We start from the raw sequence: 21,363 nt of genomic DNA on the forward strand, positions 1-21,363 counted from the left end.
ATCCTAATTTTCCCTACCCTTCCTTATTATATGAACTAGATTAAGACTGCTTTAAACAAGAAAGTTAAAACATAAAATTCAACTCTTTCATATAATGTTTATATAATGTCCATATAATGTTACAAACACATTACAAAGTTTGAAATGAAATGGTAGATGTCATAAGTAAGTGAATGTACAACGTTAAAACAGTTCGTTGAAGAATAATTTGTTTCTTCACAGTACTGCAATGAAACTTCTACTATATGCTGTTCTGGCCTTTCTGTCTGCTGTAACTGTAAGCCACAGAGGAAAAGGCAAAGGATGGGGACATCATGGCAAACCATGGCATCATGGCCCACATTCACATCATCATGGACCTCCAGCTCCTCATTACCATCACGAACCACATCCTCCCGTTTATATGCCACATCCGCCATTTTATGGACCACCTCCTGAATATCATGCACCACCTCTGCCATTTTATGCACCACCTCCTCCATATCATGCACCACCTCCGGCACACTACGGACCACCTCCAAGTCATCACGCACCACCTCCAGTCCAATACGGTTCACCTTCATCTTATCACGCCTCATCTCCTCCTTCACATACAAAACCTACACCTGCACAACCCGCTGTTAAACCTGCTCCACCTCCTTATAAAGGGGATCATTGCCAAGGAGTGACTGGCTATTCAGGGGTTTGTCTGCCGAAGAACAAATGCCTAGTAACATCTTTGGATGCCGTCGTTTTTAATAGATCCCCTTGCAAAGCTTCAGATGGCAATTCTGGATACTGCTGTGCCAATGTCCAATCAAGTAAGTGTATTAATTATAAGGTTTACTAGCAATTGCCATTTAATATTAAAAGGACACAAAAGTTCTCTGGTTAGATACTTAACATATAAGTAATTAATTTAACGTAGATCTAAATCTTTGTATAAGTTTAATTTATCTCCAACTTACTCTGTAACTTACGCATCTTACATACTGATATCCGCCGAAATAAAAGCCTCCCTATAGAACCTCTCTTTTATGGAATCACTGTAAGCCCACTGAAGGTATAGTCTCATTAATATTATATTATACAAACTTCATTTTCCTATAGGTTTCTAAACAAACCAATATTTTTGCAGTTTTCGTTAACTTTTTATGTGTATCATTCACATAGTCCCGATGCTAAATTCTAAACCAGCTAAAATATGATTTGTTTCAATTCATTCTTATATCTCTCGATTTTACGACTCTCGCTCTATTTGATGCCCGTTTGTTGTCAATATTTACTTCGAATATTTTCCTGGAGATTTTGCTTTACATGATACTAGAGTAAGGCCGCGCTAAGAAGAGCTCTGACAACTCTCACGTGCGATCAAGCGCGGTTGCCACGTTTATCTTCTGTAACAATACAATATAACAAGGGACATATTTTGTGGGAAAAGAATCACCTATGTATTACAACAACAAATATCATTTAACATTATGCCTGACGAAAGTATTAGTCAAAAGAAACAAACAAATTAGTTTGCGTTAAGATAGTTTACAGAATCGTAAAGAAAACAACCGTTACTTCTAAACACATGCCTTATGCAGAATCGTTTTGACGTATGATTGACGTATGATGTAAGACGTTTTGACGTCATACTAAATGTCTGACTACTGCATGAAACATATGTTAGTCGAACTCTTTAGTATGACATCGAGCTTCTTCGTGGCTAAGCGGTTAGGGTACGCCTTTGGCATGGGAGCTCCCGGTTCGATTCCCGGCGTTAGCTCATGTGGTACGGATTCCACGTTAATCAGTAGGTCCACGTCTCATATAACCTCGCTGCTGAAAGAGACGTTAAACTCAAAATCAACTCAACTCTTTAGTATGACACTAAACACGCGTCACAACGACTCTGCGTAAGACACATAATGTTATATCTTTTTTTTTTTTTAATGAAAACTATTTACGTTAGAGAATGGCTTTTAATTGTAGACAGTTTAATTACATTTACTGTAGAAATCTTACGCTTTTTTTCCTAGGGTGGATAAAGTTTCCGTCGGTTCAGTGAGGTATTTCGGGCACTTCACTTTTGTGATTCTTTTCACAGTTGTAGAGCTAATGTATAAAGCTGAATTTACTCTTTCAATCACTTTATTCAATGGCAATACAGTACCGTAGTTACGTTCTTTTTCCAAATATTCCCTAAGATTAAACACAAATTCCCGTACCTGACTTGTCAAGGGCACCCCCTTTCCTCACTTCTTACGCACTTCAGGCATTGTGTTCATAAATACACACACACACACACACACATACACATTCTAAATTTATATTTTAGGTTTATGTGAATAATACGAATGCAAACTATGTTCCACTGATGAATGAAAATAACAAGTACATCACAATATCCACACCAATGCACTGAGATGATAGCACAAAAAATCAAAACAACCTGACAACACAAAAACTTTCACAGTAATGAGTAGGTATAAATGTGACAACACTGTTCTGTTACCATGGAAACAACCTAGTGTTTCCAAATGTATTTTTGTGGGTCTAAACCTATCATCCCTTTCACGTATTGGTGAAAAAATGTCTTCTACGGAAAGACAAAAATAGCTGGATCATATTCGTTACTTTCCAACTACTCAATTTCTAAATCAGTCCTTATGAAAACCTCATTATAACGGTCTCTGTAATATAGACTATGTACATTTTTTTCGATGTCAACAAATTTCCTAGAAAGAGCATTAGAAATTCTACTAATTTCAGCCTGACATTCCAAATCACGGTTCATTGACCTTGAACTTTAGAAGAGCCGTACACACTCGCTACCCTCTTCTCTTTCAATTCCACGAAAACCTACTCCCTGTAGCGACAGAGAGGTGGATCGGTTGTTTGTTCCATGTAACCCCACTTTTATTTACGTAGCAAACTTGTCAAAGGACAGAGTTGTGTCAATAAGTGGAAAAAGAAAAAAAATCATTATTGTGGCAATAACGTTAGGCCTAGTGGAACTACGTTGTGCTGGAATATTGAGGAGTAATGTGAATTACGATTATTTTTTAAATATCTAGTTTGTAAATATTTCAACTTATAATCTTATTCAATCAGTGATAAAGTAATTCGATTCCTTCATCGTTCTGTCAAGTGGTCGCTTTGATTCTTCTTGCTATGACAGTTCGCAACACTGTCGTCAACTTGCACGATGTTAGATCTGTCAGAGCTCAGGTTACGATGGCCTTAGAATATGTCAGTGGTGATCTCTGTAAAGCTGCAACCAACTTTAGGGTCTCTGCACGACCTAAGCCTTTGAATTGAGTGATAAGTAGCCTTTCTACAATAACTTGATAGCTACGACACTAATATAACTGGAGTTATGTTATTATTGAAACACTGTATATGTATATATATATCTAAAATAAATCTGATCTGGTAATGTCTTCTGTATTTGACAACATGACGAAGTGTTAATGCTTGATTAACTTTAATTTCTTACTCTACTAACGATCAAGGCATCGCCGCTGTAATATAATAACCCATATTAGAATTACGTAGTCTTTTATTACTCTTATTTCGCGGTGAATTTCGTTATCTATTTAATTATTGGTTGCATTTAAACTAAGTCAAAATGATTTAGTGCGTTCTTTTACAACAGAATATGCACGTTTTAGCAATTACAGCAGATTTCAGATGAGAAGCGGCATGGCCTTGAGTTGGCTTTACGCGGCGTCCAATTGGCTTTGAGCGGTGTTGACAATTCGCGACAAGCAGTTCTGCACGCTGACTTCTCACGCTACTGCGAATCTTGACAATAGCAGAGGCGCTTATTAGAAATATTGTATTAGCACATTAACTGCTCACTTTACGAAGTAGAGAAAAGAATTACGAACACATACGTGAAAACTACATCTTTTTATGATAACTGGTTGTCATGATACACGCTTTGAAAGGTTTCCATATAAAACAATTAGTAAAACGAGCATTGAGTCCCGTCTAATTTCGAGTGGATTTTTCTTCGATTTGGAAATGGAACTCAACTTTTATTAAAGGATAATCAGGGGTGTAACCAACAGGTTGTTCTAGGGGAACATTACTTTCAGGGGGAGGAAAGCTTTTCACACATTAAAAACAGAACAAATGACCTCTTTCAGAATATGAAAGCATTTTAACTCACCATGTATACTATACACATATTATGTTTTCTCGATGCTACCTTAACAAAAGACGGATCTTAATAGTACTGAAGTTGAAAAGCGGATTGTAAGAGATAAATCAATAAGCTATTCATAAGAAAACAAATGCTGTTTCTAGCAGTCTGTTTATCCGACTTTGTGTTTATGTAGGTTAAAATACTAAAAGGAAAAAACTCGAAAAAATATCAACTCAGATATTATTATGCAATAATATAGTAGTGAGAGATCCTGGGGGGACTGAGGGAGCCAGGGCCCCTCATTTTATTTGTAAATGTGCAATATTAGGCATAATTTGAATGCAATTTGTCTTAAAATCATCATATATGCTTTCTGCATCTGAATGCACCCCCCCTCAATTTACAGAGAAATCAGCGTCCTTGTAATTAGGTACAGAAACTGTATTGATGATGTTTTCTTTTTTCTTTTTTTAAAAATCTTATTTTATTATAAACGTTCCTAATTTGCATTAATTATTAAATAAGTTTACTAAACATATACTAGATGAACCTCATTTCGGGGCTGGAAATAGTTTGGAAAGTCAAGACCCGCTTTTCCCCCGTTTCTACACCCTTGAGAATAGTAAGCGATCGAATTAAATAACAAGCCTCTGCAATTTGATTCATATATATATATATATATTCGATTCCCGGCGGGAGCTCATGTGGAAGAACAGAAGGTATGGGACATTCGTAATATTGTTTTGAAATTGCCTTCATGCAAGATTCTTCCTTATTCGACAGAAGAAACGCAGTATGATTTTTTTTTCTTCGTTTCAATACCTTACGTATGTGTGGCCAATTACGTACTCCTTCTTTATTCCTCTAGCAGGGATGCAAAAGCACCAGGCGTCTGAGTGGTGTCATAAATTATTGTAACCCAAAACAAACTCGACCATATCGTGTTGCTTACGAATCAGATGGATTGTTGTTGTGAGACCTACATCAAGTATAAGAGTATGTTATTACATGGAAGCAAAGGAGCTGATTGTGTGTGTAGGAACGCAACTTCTCTTCTTCTAGCATAAACAGAATTCATCAGTGTCTAGGTTGCTTTCTTTCGTGGTAGTTCATTTGTTCTCCAAAATTATAGTTGACAATGTATTTAAGGAAACCGAGTACAAGTGCGGAATTTTCTTTAAAAAAAAAAAAGTGCTACGAAGTGAAGCTCGAAGAATTATTTTTTGTGTTTACAATTTTTGGAACTCATAATAAAAAATTTACAAGAGTCAGATTCAGACAATGACGAAATATTAATTGACATAGACGATAGTGAAAGTAGTATTGAAGACGAACGTTTAGCAGTTCCACTGGAATAAGTTAATAGGTACGTTATTCAGTTGCTATATATACTTCTAGGATACACAGCCAAAATCTTTGAGTTTCCTGGAATAGTATATTTACATTGTGAATAATGTTGCCAATGTATGTGTAATAATCTCAACTAGAGGAAGAGCGAGAAGGGAAAGGGGAGTCCGAAATCCGGCAACACCGCGCGGAATATCGCACAGCATTGGCTACTGCCCGTGATGCTTTACATCTGAAAAACACAATAAAGATTATTTGTTACGGTTTTAACAGTCGTTTTATTCGTTTAGAATTTTAGAATTTCAAGGCATTAGTCTGCTCTAGTAAAGTTCTCACAACTTACTTTAGTATAGCTTCTTCATTTAGGTTACATGAGTTTAGTAAACTTTAAGTTAGGTATGTTAAAGGATAGAAACCGATATGGCTCACGCCGCTCTGAACTCGGATCATGTAAGATTTCTAAGGTCCAATAGTTACCGCAACGTAAGAATGTTTAATTTATTTAAAATAATTTAGCCTAGTTGTGCTTAAATTAGCTTAGCTTAGGTTAGTTGAACTTAATTTACGTTCTCTAAGTTTATCTCAATCTTGGTTATCATGTTCTTGTTAGCAAAATTTATGTTTGATTAGCTAAGTCAAGCTGACGTAACTTGTTCTATAAACAGGTAAACAAAGCTAGTTTAAGCTAAGTTTAAGTAACTAAACAAACCCTATCTAACGTTAAAGAGCTAAAGTTCGTCTGGGGTAATTCAGTGATGCAAATAAGAAATAAAATGTTACTAGCTCAAAAGAAAACCTGCTAGCCCACATCCCACAATATAAATAATTTACTTACCTTTGAAACAAATAATAGTGATATTTAAAACTCGACCGCACCGATGAACTACTAGCACCGGGTGAGTGGGCGAGTAGTAATTTGCATCCCTGGGGTAATTATAATGTTACTTTACTAAATTAATTTTTGATTCGGTAACGTAAGCGAAGTACAAGCAAGATAAATTTATTTATTTAACTGCCTTTGGGTGAGTACGCGAACCTTTGTTAACCTACATTAGGCTAAGCCAAGCTACATTGAGATAGTGTTATTACCTCTTTCCATCTTTTTAATTTATGTTTCTTTTTCTTAAAAGCTCAATATAATGGCAATACACCAGATTTCAGCCCTGCAAATTTGAATAAAGCTATTGCATTTGCTCAAGAAGTGATGAAGAAACTTAAAGATTTGGAATCTTTATTGTTGAAAGCAGGTACATTTGTGAAACCCCATACAGTTGCTCACGGACATTTCTTATTCTTCCAAACTGATCCAACAACGATTAACCTATGTCTCCAGTCTTGGATGTTAATAGAAGCATCTCGCTATATTACACATGGGTAAGTGCTATAAGCAAATGTTAATTTTAAACTAAACATAAGTAAAATTAGTTTCAACAGTAAATAGTTTCTTTTGCAGTAACACGCAGGTTCAAAATAGTACAGTAGACTTCCGTTAGTCTGACAAAGAACAGTTAGAAATTACAGATGGTTCGACCCAACAAGTTCAACATTTTTCTCGTAATATCTGGTTAATGTTTGATACTGCGAAATGAAGGGTGTAAGGACTATTTTTGTGAGGATTTTTATAGACTAGTCTTTTTCTCATAGCTATTTTCCTCAAGAAATAGATAAATTTCGACAGAATTGCAGAAAATAGATTTATCCCTTTTTCCTCCAACACATAAAGCTTTTGGTTTAAGGGTGTGTCTCAGAATATAATGAGAAAATCAAAACTAAGGGTGTCCACAAAAATTGAGTTTGATTGGAATTTATTCGAAGTTAAAGTCTAATTTTTGTTGGCTAATATAGCACCAGTGAACCAGTTATTGAGCTCTTGACTCAACACGTTTTCCCGTAAAAGTAAGTTCTAAGAAACGTCGAAGAAAACTCCTGGACTAAAGGCCTCTCGAGACACTAACGCGACAGAAGATTAAGACGTCAACTATTTGACGAAAGGCAGCATCCCAAAATCTCATTTTTTCAGACATAAAGGCAAAACATAATTAAATAGAGGAGAAGAGAAAGTTAGATACAAGTAGTATCTATGTAGTAACTGATCATGTATTACACATAATTATTATCTGGAATAGGTTACAGGTTATTACATATTCAATTGCTTTCCTCTCTATGGAATTATTGTTTCTTTCTTTATGTCTGAAAAAGTAAGATTTTGAGATGCAACCCTTCATCAAATAGTTGACGAAGAATACAATACGAAATTGATTCGAAAAGAAGTTCCTTTAACACTAGAAGCACCGGAAATTTTAACCGCGAGAGACACCAAGCTCATGAAAATTTTCAGTTATCAGTTATGACTGACGTTACATTTCATATCTCAAGTTATCATTGTAATTAATAAAGGTTAAAAATGTTCAATACAATAGTATACGAACGGGCAATATGTTTATCTGGAAGCGGTCTGGAAAACCGCTTGGTGCTTCTAGTGTTACCAAACAGGCCAATTATAGCCTTGCCACCAATTGCATGTCACAGGTGTTAAACTAGCAAGTAACCGTTAACATCTTCCATCCCGAAAGCTCCAAATTCCTTCATGTTAAAGTGAAATTAAGAGAAGCCACGACGTCTACACCGGAAGACCAGGTTCGAACTACTGTGAGACAACATCGATCGACATATGTTCTCAGTGTCACAGTAGTAGGATTGTCTCAAACCTTGACAGCTGATTACAAAAGTCTATAACGCATCATGACTGAGTTACAGTAGGGCTTTACATTTATACTGTTATTTGCATCTCTTGAATCTCTTCCACTAATAATTTCGATTGTCTCATTAATCGTCATCCACAATGTTTTTTGTTTGGTTGCTGTACTGATCTGCTCCCAGATTGAATTCTCTTGCAATGCTGAGAACCACCACCACATTCTCACAGCTTATCAGCTTTTTTTATAGAAGCTAATTTTAGAGGTTCCACTCCTCCCGAAATTTCAGTATAGCAAAAATATTAAACTTTTGATCCTGTTACAAACTCAGTATTTACTTATATTTTTTCTGGGCCATATTTCTTAAAATTACTAGTCTAGTAATACTAGTGTGAATCTTCTCATGTCAGAGTGAAACATTCTACAATTGGATATACTATGAAACCAAGACAAATTAGAAGTACCAGCAATAGTATTTAGAAATTATTTTCTTTTATTATTATTATTCTACTTTTTCTATTTCGTGATATGTTATGACTTGCAAAGAAAGTTACTAAATCAGATGCTTTGAAAGATAGCTACTGATCATTTGCTTTCCTTCAACATGTCCAACTCTATAGTGTTAGTGATAAATATCACAGATATTGACACATGCCGAGTAAGATAGTGGTTAATGGCTAGATAGCTCTATTAAACGGTAAAATTAAACGAGAAACATAATATTAACAAAAGGGAATATGAATAGGTATTGTTAGAACATAGAGCATGACTATAAATTTATAAAAGTTATTAAAAAGATTAACATGTAAGACGACCAAGATTATAAAATGAAAAATGGTCATATATTAAATGAGATTAATATATGCGTTTGTATTGGCACCACATAAGTAATCAATGTATTGATTCCTGTTACAGTACAATAGTAGTACATTAATAACAAGTCATGCACACAGTGGCGTATTCAAGGAGGGGCTTCTGGCCTTAAGTTTCCCGAAATTTTATTTACTGTTTTATATCTTGTAGAATTTTCACATTTCCAGGAATAAATTCCCGAAAGAAAATCGTAAGTACGCTACTGGATACACACGACGTCTCTTACCCTTTCTTATAGTACAAAATACATTCCTATGACTAACGTTGTTTACTATCAGCAATGGCGAGACTATCTAACTGAATATGGCTTATTATTAGTAACATTTACCCAGCCTTGTTTACCTGGCGTATCTTTTTGCGACTTCAGATACAGCTTTGAATTCTTATTTTTGCCGTTTTGATTGATTGATTGATTGATTTTGAGTTAAATCTCCATTTCAGCACTGATGACATATAAGACGTGGACCTACTGATTAACGTGGAATCCGAACCACATGAGTTCCCGTCGGGAATCGAACCCGGGTCTTTTGCCATTTTATGAACATAAAATGGGAAATGAAGACATAGAAGTTTCCTCCTTTTCATCTTTAGAAGCGAAATTTTTCGAAAACGCTTAGTCTCGTGTCATCCTATTTCTCTATGATAGAGCGTAGGATAATTCTATTGTAAATTACCTTCAGCAAAATCATATATTTGTAATTTGTAGGTATGGCAATATATCTTCACATTTTTTTTCCTAAAATTTTGCAATACTGCTTCGTGTATGACAAACAAAATTATCTCAGAATGATGCTAAATAAAATATTTTTTAAAATCTTTTTTTCTGAAGATAATTTGACACACAGATCCATTCGTGAATAAATAAACATTTGCTGTGTTGTCAATTATTCAATGGTTTATTAGAATCACACTAATATACTTTATAAGACTGTAATATTATTACGTCCATCCGTTCGTCCGTTACTGAACATAATATCTCTTGAACGGTAATAAAATTTTTGAATTCTGTGTTTTACAATCGATAGCTAGAATGATTATCTTGGTCCTGTTCGTAAATAGAATCGATCCGTTAAGATCTTCATTGGTAACGGTGGATATCCATATATTATTTAAAATCCTAACCCTAGCTATTATGCAACCTGCACCGTATTATAGAAATGTAAGTTGCCTATATACAAGGATAAGTAGTTTTTCTTATTTCAAATATCTCGGCCGAATTCGTCAATGCTGTCGATCTATTAATATCGTCATGGTTAATTGTGGTTACCCGTATCCTATGCACTCATTAATGTACGTTTCGCTCAATGTTAATATGCAAACCTCACAACATATAAGAATGTACGGGTTGCATAAACGTTTAGGAGCTTAATTCTTATTTTAAAAATGCAAATCCATTCATTCCTAAATGCAGGTACGTTCCGTGTGAACTCTTTATTGCTCTTAACATAATTTATTTCTTTGTTCATAGTCTGTAGAGCATTCACATATTACCAAAGTTTCTCGTTCATTGTCTCCAAGTGTTCAGATATATTTCTATTTAGCTTTTTAAACATGATTGTTTTCATTTACAGTTTACAAAACGTGTTCTACCACAAATTTATTACGTGTTCTTGTAACTAAGTATAATGTAAAAAAAATTCGTGTCTTCAAATGATATACTAATGGGACTTTGGAGGGGGGGTTCTTGTTAAGTAATTTTACATTTAACAGATCTTGGAAACTAGCTTCGCAACTTATTACTCCTCACTAATGCACATTCAGCTAACGCACAGTTTTCTGTCATTATTTAAATAATAATCCAATACCTTCTATCCGTGTTTACTTCCGCACTTACTATGAGTTGCTATTGCATTTCTCCTATGTAGCACATATACTGAATTATTTTAGAACTTGCAACTCATAAATCTGATAAAAGTTTTAAAACTTTTTATTTTTAGACGCGCAGGAAAATCACTTTATTGAATACCTCAAAGTGTCGAGCAGCTCCCCATCTTTGAAATTTCTGGTCAATTGATTCGTATGGGAAGATACTGCTTAAAACTAAAACAAAGCAATCCCAAACTGTGTTTGATCCAAGCATTTATTGCAAAAGAGCGTATATGTTGATGTTTAATTCCTTGTCATTCCACATAATAATATGAAAGACACTGGCTTCGTCTCTATGTCTCTAACAACGTCAATACAATTCTAAATGGGGACTTTTCATAGCATGGCAAAAGTTTATGAAGCGTTAGACATCATGAACCTGATAATTCCCTGACAGATTCTGGTTTTCTTATAGTCTAGACTCCACAAAGGCGTGCAATATACTATAGCCAAAACTAGGCAAAATATGCTATACTCCTGGATTAAGTAAAATATGCGTGTAATTGTGTATTCTGAAAGGCAGGCATCTGGTTTGCAATATATGATGAGGCCTAATCCTGCTGAAAAGTGGTACCTAGAGGAAGAAAATATATGAAAAAAAATTTTTGGAATACTGAGATAATTTCCCGATTTTACTGGCTGCTCATGGATGAGAAATGTGCCTTGTGTTTCATAACATCAAACCACACATTCAATTTTGCTGGCTAACGTTCAACTTAATGAGGTACATATGTGAATTGCTTTCGTTCGATCGAAGATCTGACAATTGTGACTCTTCAACTTTGCACTAACCAGAAATGTAGCTTCATCTGAGAAACATGTGTGTGTCAGGAATTTATCGTTCTTTTCCATTTGCTATAACATAGCCTCGATAAATGATTGTCTCTTCTGTTTGTCAGCAGGATAGAGCCCAGCTGAATCACGTAGAGCTGTAAACGTAAGGTATTCGTTTAGTACATCATGCACAGTGAAAGATAGAGTCGCAAGTTCGTAACTTGCTTTTACATATGAATTTATTGAATTTTTTCTGGAAGATCGTGCGAATTATCTTTACGTTGTTCTAGAAATCTTTACTCTTTTAATACTTCGCACTGGAGCACAACATTACCGATTTCTCTTAACTGTTTGTTCAGCTTCACAATGATCACATGTATGTCGTTACCTTGTCTCGACGTTTCAAGCTGTACTCACAATGGAATGTGCATACTACGACCTTCGATTCTACTCCACCATGTTTAACAACTGTGTCCATGCGTATCTGTACAACACAGTTTTACGTTTTTTCATACATGCACAAGTTTCGACTATGGCACACGTATTACTACCCTCTGGTGCATGATCTTTTATAGCTCTAAGTAGGCCATGTGTATTGTGCTTTGAACGAAACTACTACTTTAACAGCTTTATTTTTCTGATTTGGTGTTCAAAATTTTTGAAATTTTTCCGTGTAATGTCCCACAATTTGCCCTTGAGATTAAAGGAGATGGATGATTAAGGAAAGTGAAAGATGTTTGAAAAATTGGTAATTTGCCCTTGAGATTAAAGGAGATGGATGATTAAGGAAAGTGAAAGATGATAGAAAAATTGGTAATTTGCCCTTGAGATTAAAGGAGATGGATGATTAAGGAAAGTGAAAGATGATAGAAAAATTGGTAATTTGCCCTTGAGATTAAAGGAGATGGATGATTAAGGAAAGTGAAAGATGATAGAAAAATTGGTAATTTGCCCTTGAGATTAAAGGAGATGGATGATTAAGGAAAGTGAAAGATGATAGAAAAATTGGTAATTTGCCCTTGAGATTAAAGGAGATGGATGATTAAGGAAAGTGAAAGATGATAGAAAAATTGGTAATTTGCCCTTGAGATTAAAGGAAATGGATGATTAAAGAAAGTGAAAGATGATAGAAAATTGGTAATTTGCCCTTGAGATTAAAGGAGATGGATGATTAAGGAAAGTGAAAGATGTTTGAAAAATTGGTAATTTGCCCTTGAGATTAAAGGAGATGGATGATTAAGGAAAGTGAAAGATGATAGAAAAATTGGTAATTTGCCCTTGAGATTAAAGGAGATGGATGATTAAGGAAAGTGAAAGATGATAGAAAAATTGGTAATTTGCCCTTGAGATTAAAGGAGATGGATGATTAAGGAAAGTGAAAGATGATAGAAAAATTGGTAATTTGCCCTTGAGATTAAAGGAGATGGATGATTAAAGAAAGTGAAAGATGATAGAAAAATTGGTAATTTGCCCTTGAGATTAAAGGAGATGGATGATTAAGGAAAGTGAAAGATGATAGAAAAATTGGTAATTTTCCCTTGAGATTAAAGGAGATGGATGATTAAGGAAAGTGAAAGATGATAGAAAAATTGGTAATTTGCCCTTGAGATTAAAGGAGATGGATGATTAAGGAAAGTGAAAGATGATAGAAAAATTGGTAATTTTCCCTTGAGATTAAAGGAGATGGATGATTAAGGAAAGTGAAAGATGATAGAAAAATTGGTAATTTTCCCTTGAGATTAAAGGAGATGGAAGATTAAGGAAAGTGAAAGATGATAGAAAAATTGGTAATTTTCCCTTGAGATTAAAGGAGATGGATGATTAAGGAAAGTGAAAGATGATAGAAAAATTGGTAATTTGCCCTTGAGATTAAAGGAGATGGATGATTAAGGAAAGTGAAAGATGATAGAAAAATTGGTAATTTGCCCTTGAGATTAAAGGAGATGGATGATTAAGGAAAGTGAAAGATGTTTGAAAAATTGGTAATTTGCCCTTGAGATTAAAGGAGATGGATGATTAAGGAAAGTGAAAGATGATAGAAAAATTGGTAATTTGCCCTTGAGATTAAAGGAGATGGATGATTAAGGAAAGTGAAAGATGATCGAAAAATTGGTAATTTGCCCTTGAGATTAAAGGAGATGGATGATTAAGGAAAGTGAAAGATGATAGAAAAAATGGTGGAATGAGAATGTGGTACGAAAAGAGAGTACCCCGAGAAAACCCATGGACACGATATTGTCCACGACAAACTTATTTAGGGGGAATAGAGCCAGTGATGTCACGCACGAGAGGTAAGCCCTCTACCAGTGCTCAAATTTCTTGTTCAAGTGTAGTGAAACGTCCTTTCTACGATATTAATTTATTTTCTATTAGCATAATATTTTAAAAATTGATTTTATTTATTTATTTGTTACTAAAACCAAGAATCGAAAAATTAAGTAATCTCATTTAGAATATAAATTTAAATATATTTGAGAAAGAAATGAATTCAATCAAAGTATTAAAAATTGTTTTCATTTAAAGAATAAAAAAGAAAAGAATTCACCGTTAAACTCATGCGCAGGAAAGCCAAGATACTACACATTCACAAGAGGTCTTCATACAAAAATAAAATAAAATGTTACTTAATTATACAGTAGGTAAGGCGATTCCTCGACGATTGCAAAAACGAGACATATGGAATCAGCGAAGTCAATTCCTGTATAACTTTGGACACCCATTCAGATACGCATATGAGTTTCATTCTCAAATAGAATATTCAAATAAATATATTCATGTCCTATGAGGGGTCAAAAGAAATTAAAAAGGGGGTGCACTTATTCTTTTTCATAACATTAAGACCAAGTCAAATCATTTTCTTACTTCCGAAACGAATACATTAACACCACTTATCCAAATTGTTAGGAAAATTTATTATGACTTCACAATTGGAATTAAAAAGATTATAGAAAGTGTAGCTTTTTCTGTTTAGAAGCAAAATTTTTGAGAATGTTGAAACATGTGTTCGGTTGTGTAAAAGAGTAGTATAGTAGGCTAGGCCGAAAAAAGTCAAAAAACTATTTTTCAAGTCGTAATAACGCGGAACATTTGCGAAATAAAGGTACCAAAAAGAGTAAAAAAAAAAAGAAAAGAAACAGAATCAGTCTATATTTTCCGATCGCGCATGTGCACTAAATTTCTCTTGATATTTAGAAAAATTAATCTTTTTATGATATTTCCTTACCTTAATTAACTTGTTAATATTTAAATGTAGTAACTCTACTCGAATCTTACTTAAACCGATAATGATTTAGAAAAAAGAAATTCAGGCGCTCGGATTAATGAGCACGACATTCCACTCACTCGTAAATCTGATGTCAAAATATTTTCAGCTAAGAATGAGCGTAGATCTACTCAATTGTTCCACACGAGTTTCTTCGAATTACGACTCTTCACACAAAAATTTAGTTTTGTCAATAAAAAATAGGTTTATAAATATTACTAATGGTCTAAAAAAATTTGCCTTTAAACATTTAAACTTGTATTCTATAAAGAAAAAAGTAAAAATAAAACATAGAGATTGTTAGTATATATATATATATATATATATATATATATATATATATATATATATATATATATGTTATGTTGAACTGTGATCTAGCTTTATTTGTAAATTTTATTTCAAACTTTCATTAACTTTGAAGGCAATGCGCGACCAGAAGATGTTGATACATTTAAATATCCTTTATTTTCTGTAATTCAAATAAATAAATATTTGAGCTCTTACATTGGCAAATAACCTAATTTAAAAATATTATAAATTATCGAAAAATGTGATTTTTTCCAAATTCAGCGAAGTTTAGAGCACATGAGAAACCGCAAGATATAAACAGATTTTTTTTACTCTTTTTTAGTTTTCCCAATATACGACTTTTCAGCGGTACTACCAATTGAAAAAACGACTTTTTATCGGCGACCCTAGTATATATGCTATACTCCATCTGTCTAGCTTGAAGGGCTCGTGATATTCTCTATTTTTCAGAATTTGAACTCTTTCTCCTCTTAGAGTTTCATTTTAATTGAAACTATACCACAAAATTCCAGCTTGAGCCAAGTGTCGGGTTAAAAAAAAATCATTTCAAAGAATTGAGCTGATTTGTCAGAAAAAAAGCAACGTACAACATTGAATTCATTTTTAGATTGGACTACATAGGATACTAGTGGCCAAACTTCAAAGAATGGGAAAGTGGACTAATGTATTCATTCCCAAGTATAGATGTGTACTTTTTTAAATCGTAAACAGTAAATAATATTTTACAACCGTAACTTCATACTTTAACAAGTTTTTTATCATCATAACAGAAATATTAATAGTTCATGAGATGATAAACTTCAAATTTCACTCCTAGAAATTTTCAATTTTACAGGTTAAGTCACTTGGAATTCAAGCGTCCAACATATACACACATGAAGAAAATTATTTACACGTTCTCAAAATTCTCATATAGGAAACTATCATCCATAAATAAAGATGTTATATAAATATATAATATAAACATATTATATATAATATAAACGGTTTATACGATGTTGGAAAGATATTATCAAGAAAAATATCAACGAGATATAAACAAAAATATTTACATCAATTTTCCAATAATTATTTCGAACAAAAGACATCCAGATATTAAAATGCTCCTGCAATGTTTCAAAAATATTCCTGCAATATTAAAATCCTCCTGCAACTTCCCCCATGGTTGCTACAGTAGCGGCCTTAAACTAATAAATATTAACCCAATTTCAATTCACTTATTATTAGTAGTAATAGTACTATAAAGGGTATAAAGGGTACTATATAATTATTAGTAGTTGTCATTTTTGTTAAACTACAAACGTCATATTTTCCTCCAAGCACACTGGAACCCTTTCACATCTGCGCTTGAAACCATTCACAAATAATAAACTCACTACAACACCTAGTGGAATCCTGCACCATTGGTCTGAAACTAGCAGCAGCCGGAATGCTCAGTCGCCGTCCCATACCTAGCCTCCCGTTAAGGTCACAACACACGTCTTCGTTTAGAGTGGTGCCGTACGAGAATCCATGCACTTCTTAAGAGTGATGTCACATCGCTTTCAGCTATTAATCTCGATTCTGCTTTGCTACGAGTGACTGGTTTGTCCGGGTGGCGAAGACGCGTCCTGACGACACACTTTGCAAATCTTTTGGAGAGATACATCAGCGTTAATCCTGGCGTCATTGTGTGAAGAACCACCATATATGATTTCACATCTTCTCTGGTAGTGATTTAAAGAAGTCTGGCAGCACAACAGTGCGTCAGAGACATCCTGTATCTCAATGGATTGACCCTCAAGAGACAGTATCGTCGTACCAACTTTTAAAAGGACAACACTCGTTTACACAGGTCACGTGTCTCTATTAACTACTTGCATGATGTGAAGGTACGCTCATGGTCAACTCAAAGTCCCGATCGATCCCTGTTAAAACATGTGTCGGTAGAGCTCGAACGTCAACTCTGTCCCAGTTTCAATATCTAGAATATCCAGACGGGGCAGCTACAAAAGTTGTAGCATAATTGCCTCATGAGAGGATACGAAAACATCAACATCGCAACCGAATCAATGCATGAATCGAAGCCGGAAAGGATGCAACATCGTACTCACATGGAAGCTGGCACTAATGTCCTCCGGCGGCCGTTCTAGCCATCACACATAATTTACACGTATACGATATTATGTGGACATCGGACAATATCTTCCAGGTGCTTAACTCTTTTTGACAATAAGAGTAATATCACAGGAAACGCACAAATGAACAATATATGTATATAAACGTGGAAAACGGAGCCTTATTACTCATTCGTGGCATACCCTGCACATATCCAGACTTCTTGCTCGATAATTAATAATAAAAACAAAGTAAACATGATTACAGAAATATCATAATTAAATATATATGAATAGAAATTACTCATTTTTAACTTAATTTTGTATCAATTTTGCTCCAACTTCTTGGGTACCCAAAGGAGACAAGCATTATCTCCTAAGCTGAGTAAGCTGGAACTTTGGACGGGATATTTGGATCCCTGTTCTGCCCCATATATATTACAAGGTAAATCTATTTATTGAACTAGAAATTTCCCACGCAGACATTTCTAAAATTCAGATTATAATATTTATTCAGATTATAATGATTACTTATTTCTTTCCCTCGGTAGGAGAAAGAAGTAGATCGGAAAGCAGGAACGACGGTAGAGAGAGTAAAGAGAAGGTCCACCTAGTGACATCATACCCCATCTCGATTACCTCCCAAACATGGGGGGTAAGGCAATATAGGCAAAGTATTATAAACCTTTATTTTCGATACATAAAAAATATGTTTCTCAAAAATGTGTTTGCCCCTGCGCTTGTCTCCCCAAAAAAATAAACCTGGTGCCGTCACTGTTCAGAAGTACAGCCTTCAGTGAAGTAATGCTAAACTTTCAAGTAGATAGACTTAAAAAGGGTTAAATTTCAAAGTTGTCGTGCGTTTCTACTAAAATTGTGAAAATGTACCGGGAAGAAATGGATAATTTGCTCGTTTGTGTGCTTGATAATAGGTATGGAAAGTTGCTATTATTTATTTTTATAAGGAGTTATGAACATGGAAATATTTGGCAAGCAGAGGAAACTGCTTGTCGAAAGGTTAGTGCATGGTTGGATTGTGGAAGAGTGACGAGTATTTATATTATGAACATGACTGAAGGTGTGTAGAGACGCTCCATTTGGTATCCTTACACAGAGACAAGAAATTACACACTATTAATTTTAACAAAATGGGTCAAAACATCCCTAACCCTAAGCTAATCCGACGCACCCTACCCCTACTTATCCCTATCTTACTCTACTCTACCCTATCCTACTCTATTATGCCCTTTCAAAGCGGTCCTAAAAATTGATTTTTTTAATTTTCGTAGTTGTTATTATGCTTTCTGTCGAAAACCAACTTCGGAATAAATACCATAAAAGTTATAGCGCATACCCAGCCCATTTATACTTTCCTTTCATAAATTTGTGGTCAATATAAGCTGGACTATAAAAAATACTGTTATACGCCGTACACATCCGTATATACTCGATAACATCTATGTCTAGGTGTGTTAATTCGGTCCTGACTGAAATATGAAAATAAATGACTGGTTCTTATTCAAGATCAATGAAGAAATTCTAATTTAGGTGTGGGACAATTCATACGAAGTGGTCCAGAGGTGGTTGCTCGACCATCTCCTATAATTATAGAAATTGAAGGGTGATGAACCTTGTGTATGAGAAGGTCAATAACATCATTCCCTTTGCCGTTTGTACAAAGTGTTCCTAAATAGCGGCCACCTTTGTTATCGGTGGATTGTCAATTTTTGCATTTGCAAACGTTTACGAAAACTACAGTTGCTCAGGACGTACGAATTAGACGAACACCAAACGAAAACTAATGTTACAGGAGAGACTGAGGTGCATGGATAATATACATTTTTGTTTCTATATAAATATGCATGGTAGCAAACCAATACATGAAATCACCAGAAAAACTACAGAAATTACAATTTTAAAGGTGCTGTATTTTGGAATGGTATAAAGTGGGGGGTTCATAACTTTTGTGCTGAATACGGAAGTTATTATGATCACAAGGTTCTTTGTATAGGATAGACTAGCTTTTGACTAAATGGGGGACTTCGCCCCCACACCCCGCGATTGCTAGGGCTACGGGCTCGAACCTCTGAAACCTACAATTCTACCAAATTTCAAGTTTCCTTTCGTATTTCAAGTGTCTGAAAGATAAGATTTTGTATAATAAGAAAACACCTATCTAAATAATATTTCATCCCACCTCTAGACCCCTTAAAAACTAAAAATACTCACTTTCAGCAATTTTTCTGTGAGTTAGTCCCGGAAATCTACAATCATGCCAAATTTAATCTTTTTAATAATGTTGGAAGTGCCTAAACATTGTGGGGTGTAGAAGATGTCCCATATAAATAACATTGGTAAGATTTGTCAGTTCCCCATAAAACCTCTCTACGTTTAAATATTTATAGTTTTGGTGATTTACCAAGGTAAAGCTAACGGAAACGTATAAGCATACCGCATTTCAAGTTTTTATTCCAATTCCAAGTACCTAAAATATGAGATTATAACTCCAAAAAAGGGTCCATTTAAACAACATGGAGAATTTCTTCACCCCTCTTTAGACCCCCTAATAATTAAAAATATTAACTTTCAGCAATTTTCTTGTGGGATAGTACTTGAAAGCAGGGCCGTGCTCGTATAACTTAATTAAAGTGGTAAACGTCGGGAGGTGTTTCCTGTCCCAGAAATAAAATGGAAAGCATAGACCAACCTGGATGTAGAGATGCATCAGAGCTATGACCACCCGAAAATTCTCGGAAAAATGCAAAACAGCCATACTCGAGAACAAACTGTCGGATCGAAATTGGGCAAAAGATAATGTCCATTATATTTAATTGTAGATTTCATTAGTGTACAATCGGGCGTAGTGCGATGGCAGTGCAAGGGTGACCCTCAAAGAAACTGGAGTATTCCTTCGAGTATTTTAGCAAACTTTGAATGAGCAAAATGTATAGCAATCAAGTAGAAGATTTCAACAATCAAAAGTAATAGTACAGCGTTCAAATTAGAAAAAAGAATTCGATCCATTTTGTCTCAGCACTAGATAAACTCTCGGAAGAAGAATTTAAATGAAAAGAAGTTTTTAACGCATCACAGTTATATCTTCTACGCTAATGGTAATGGATGATAAATTGACGACTTCCTGTACAAATTAAGAGCGTGTGAAAATAGAAAAATAACTTTGATCCAGATTAGGTTTATAACGACTGTGCATAAGACAGTCAGGTGGCAAAGATCATATATGATGAACGAAAGTACAAGGGATTCTTCACATGAAAACAACGATTGTCGCAAATGATTTCAACACAATTTGGGCGAAAGTAAGCTGCATTAAAAAATTTCCTCCTTGTAATACGTAATTCTGTGAAAGATAATAATTCGGAGCATAGAAGTAACGAAACCCGACGAAACACAAGCTGTTGCGCGTGTTGCACAATGATACAAGGAAATACAGTTTCAAACTAAAAATTTATTCTGTCTCGTACATAGTACGAAAACTATGAAATACCCAGAGGTACCTCTTACAGTATTTGTGCAATGCAGTGTGTGTAACACGAGACAGCTGTGAAAAAAGTTCACAGTCTGATATTGTAGATCGTTTACCGTATTGCAAAGTTATCGGTGAAGCAAAATTTTCCGCATGCGGTGAAACACAACCGAAATTTCGCAGATGACTGCCGCAGCTATATTAATTCGAGCATTAAGTTCTTTGGCTGTCGTAGCTGGTGTTGCATACAAAAGCGTTTCAACCACCCCCTTAAAAAGGGAATCAAAGGGGTGAACGAGGGAGATAGGGTGAACGAGGTCGTCATAACACAGGTCCTTCTCCCCAATCCAAAAATCTGGAATGTTTCATTTAGGTAGGTCTGAATATTTTTGTTAAAATGTACAGGTGCCCTGTCATGCTGGCATCTCATCTACTGTCTCATGTTCAATGGCATATGTTTTAACAATTTACGTAAAAATAAAAAGTACGTCCTCTCACACAGGTGAGTCGGCAATAAAAAAGGTCCTACTGTG

The 21,363-nt window shown here is 34.8% G+C and overlaps 1 protein-coding gene across 1 annotated transcript in view; it reads left to right on the forward strand.

The window, feature by feature from the left end:
* The first annotated feature begins 229 nt into the window (after positions 1 to 229).
* LOC145679616 (immunomodulatory peroxidase-like) overlaps positions 230 to 21,363 on the forward strand; it is a 189,837-nt gene continuing 168,703 nt past the window's right edge. The window contains exons 1-2 of the mRNA XM_081750192.1: positions 230 to 800; positions 6,598 to 6,841. Of these exons, the coding sequence (XP_081606318.1) occupies positions 230 to 800; positions 6,598 to 6,841 (815 nt within the window). The remainder of the gene's footprint in view (positions 801 to 6,597; positions 6,842 to 21,363) is intronic.

This window comes from Thermobia domestica, chromosome 2 (assembly GCF_964235325.1).
Source record: "Thermobia domestica chromosome 2, izTheDome1.hap1.1, whole genome shotgun sequence".
Classification (NCBI taxonomy): domain Eukaryota; kingdom Metazoa; phylum Arthropoda; class Insecta; order Zygentoma; family Lepismatidae; genus Thermobia; species Thermobia domestica.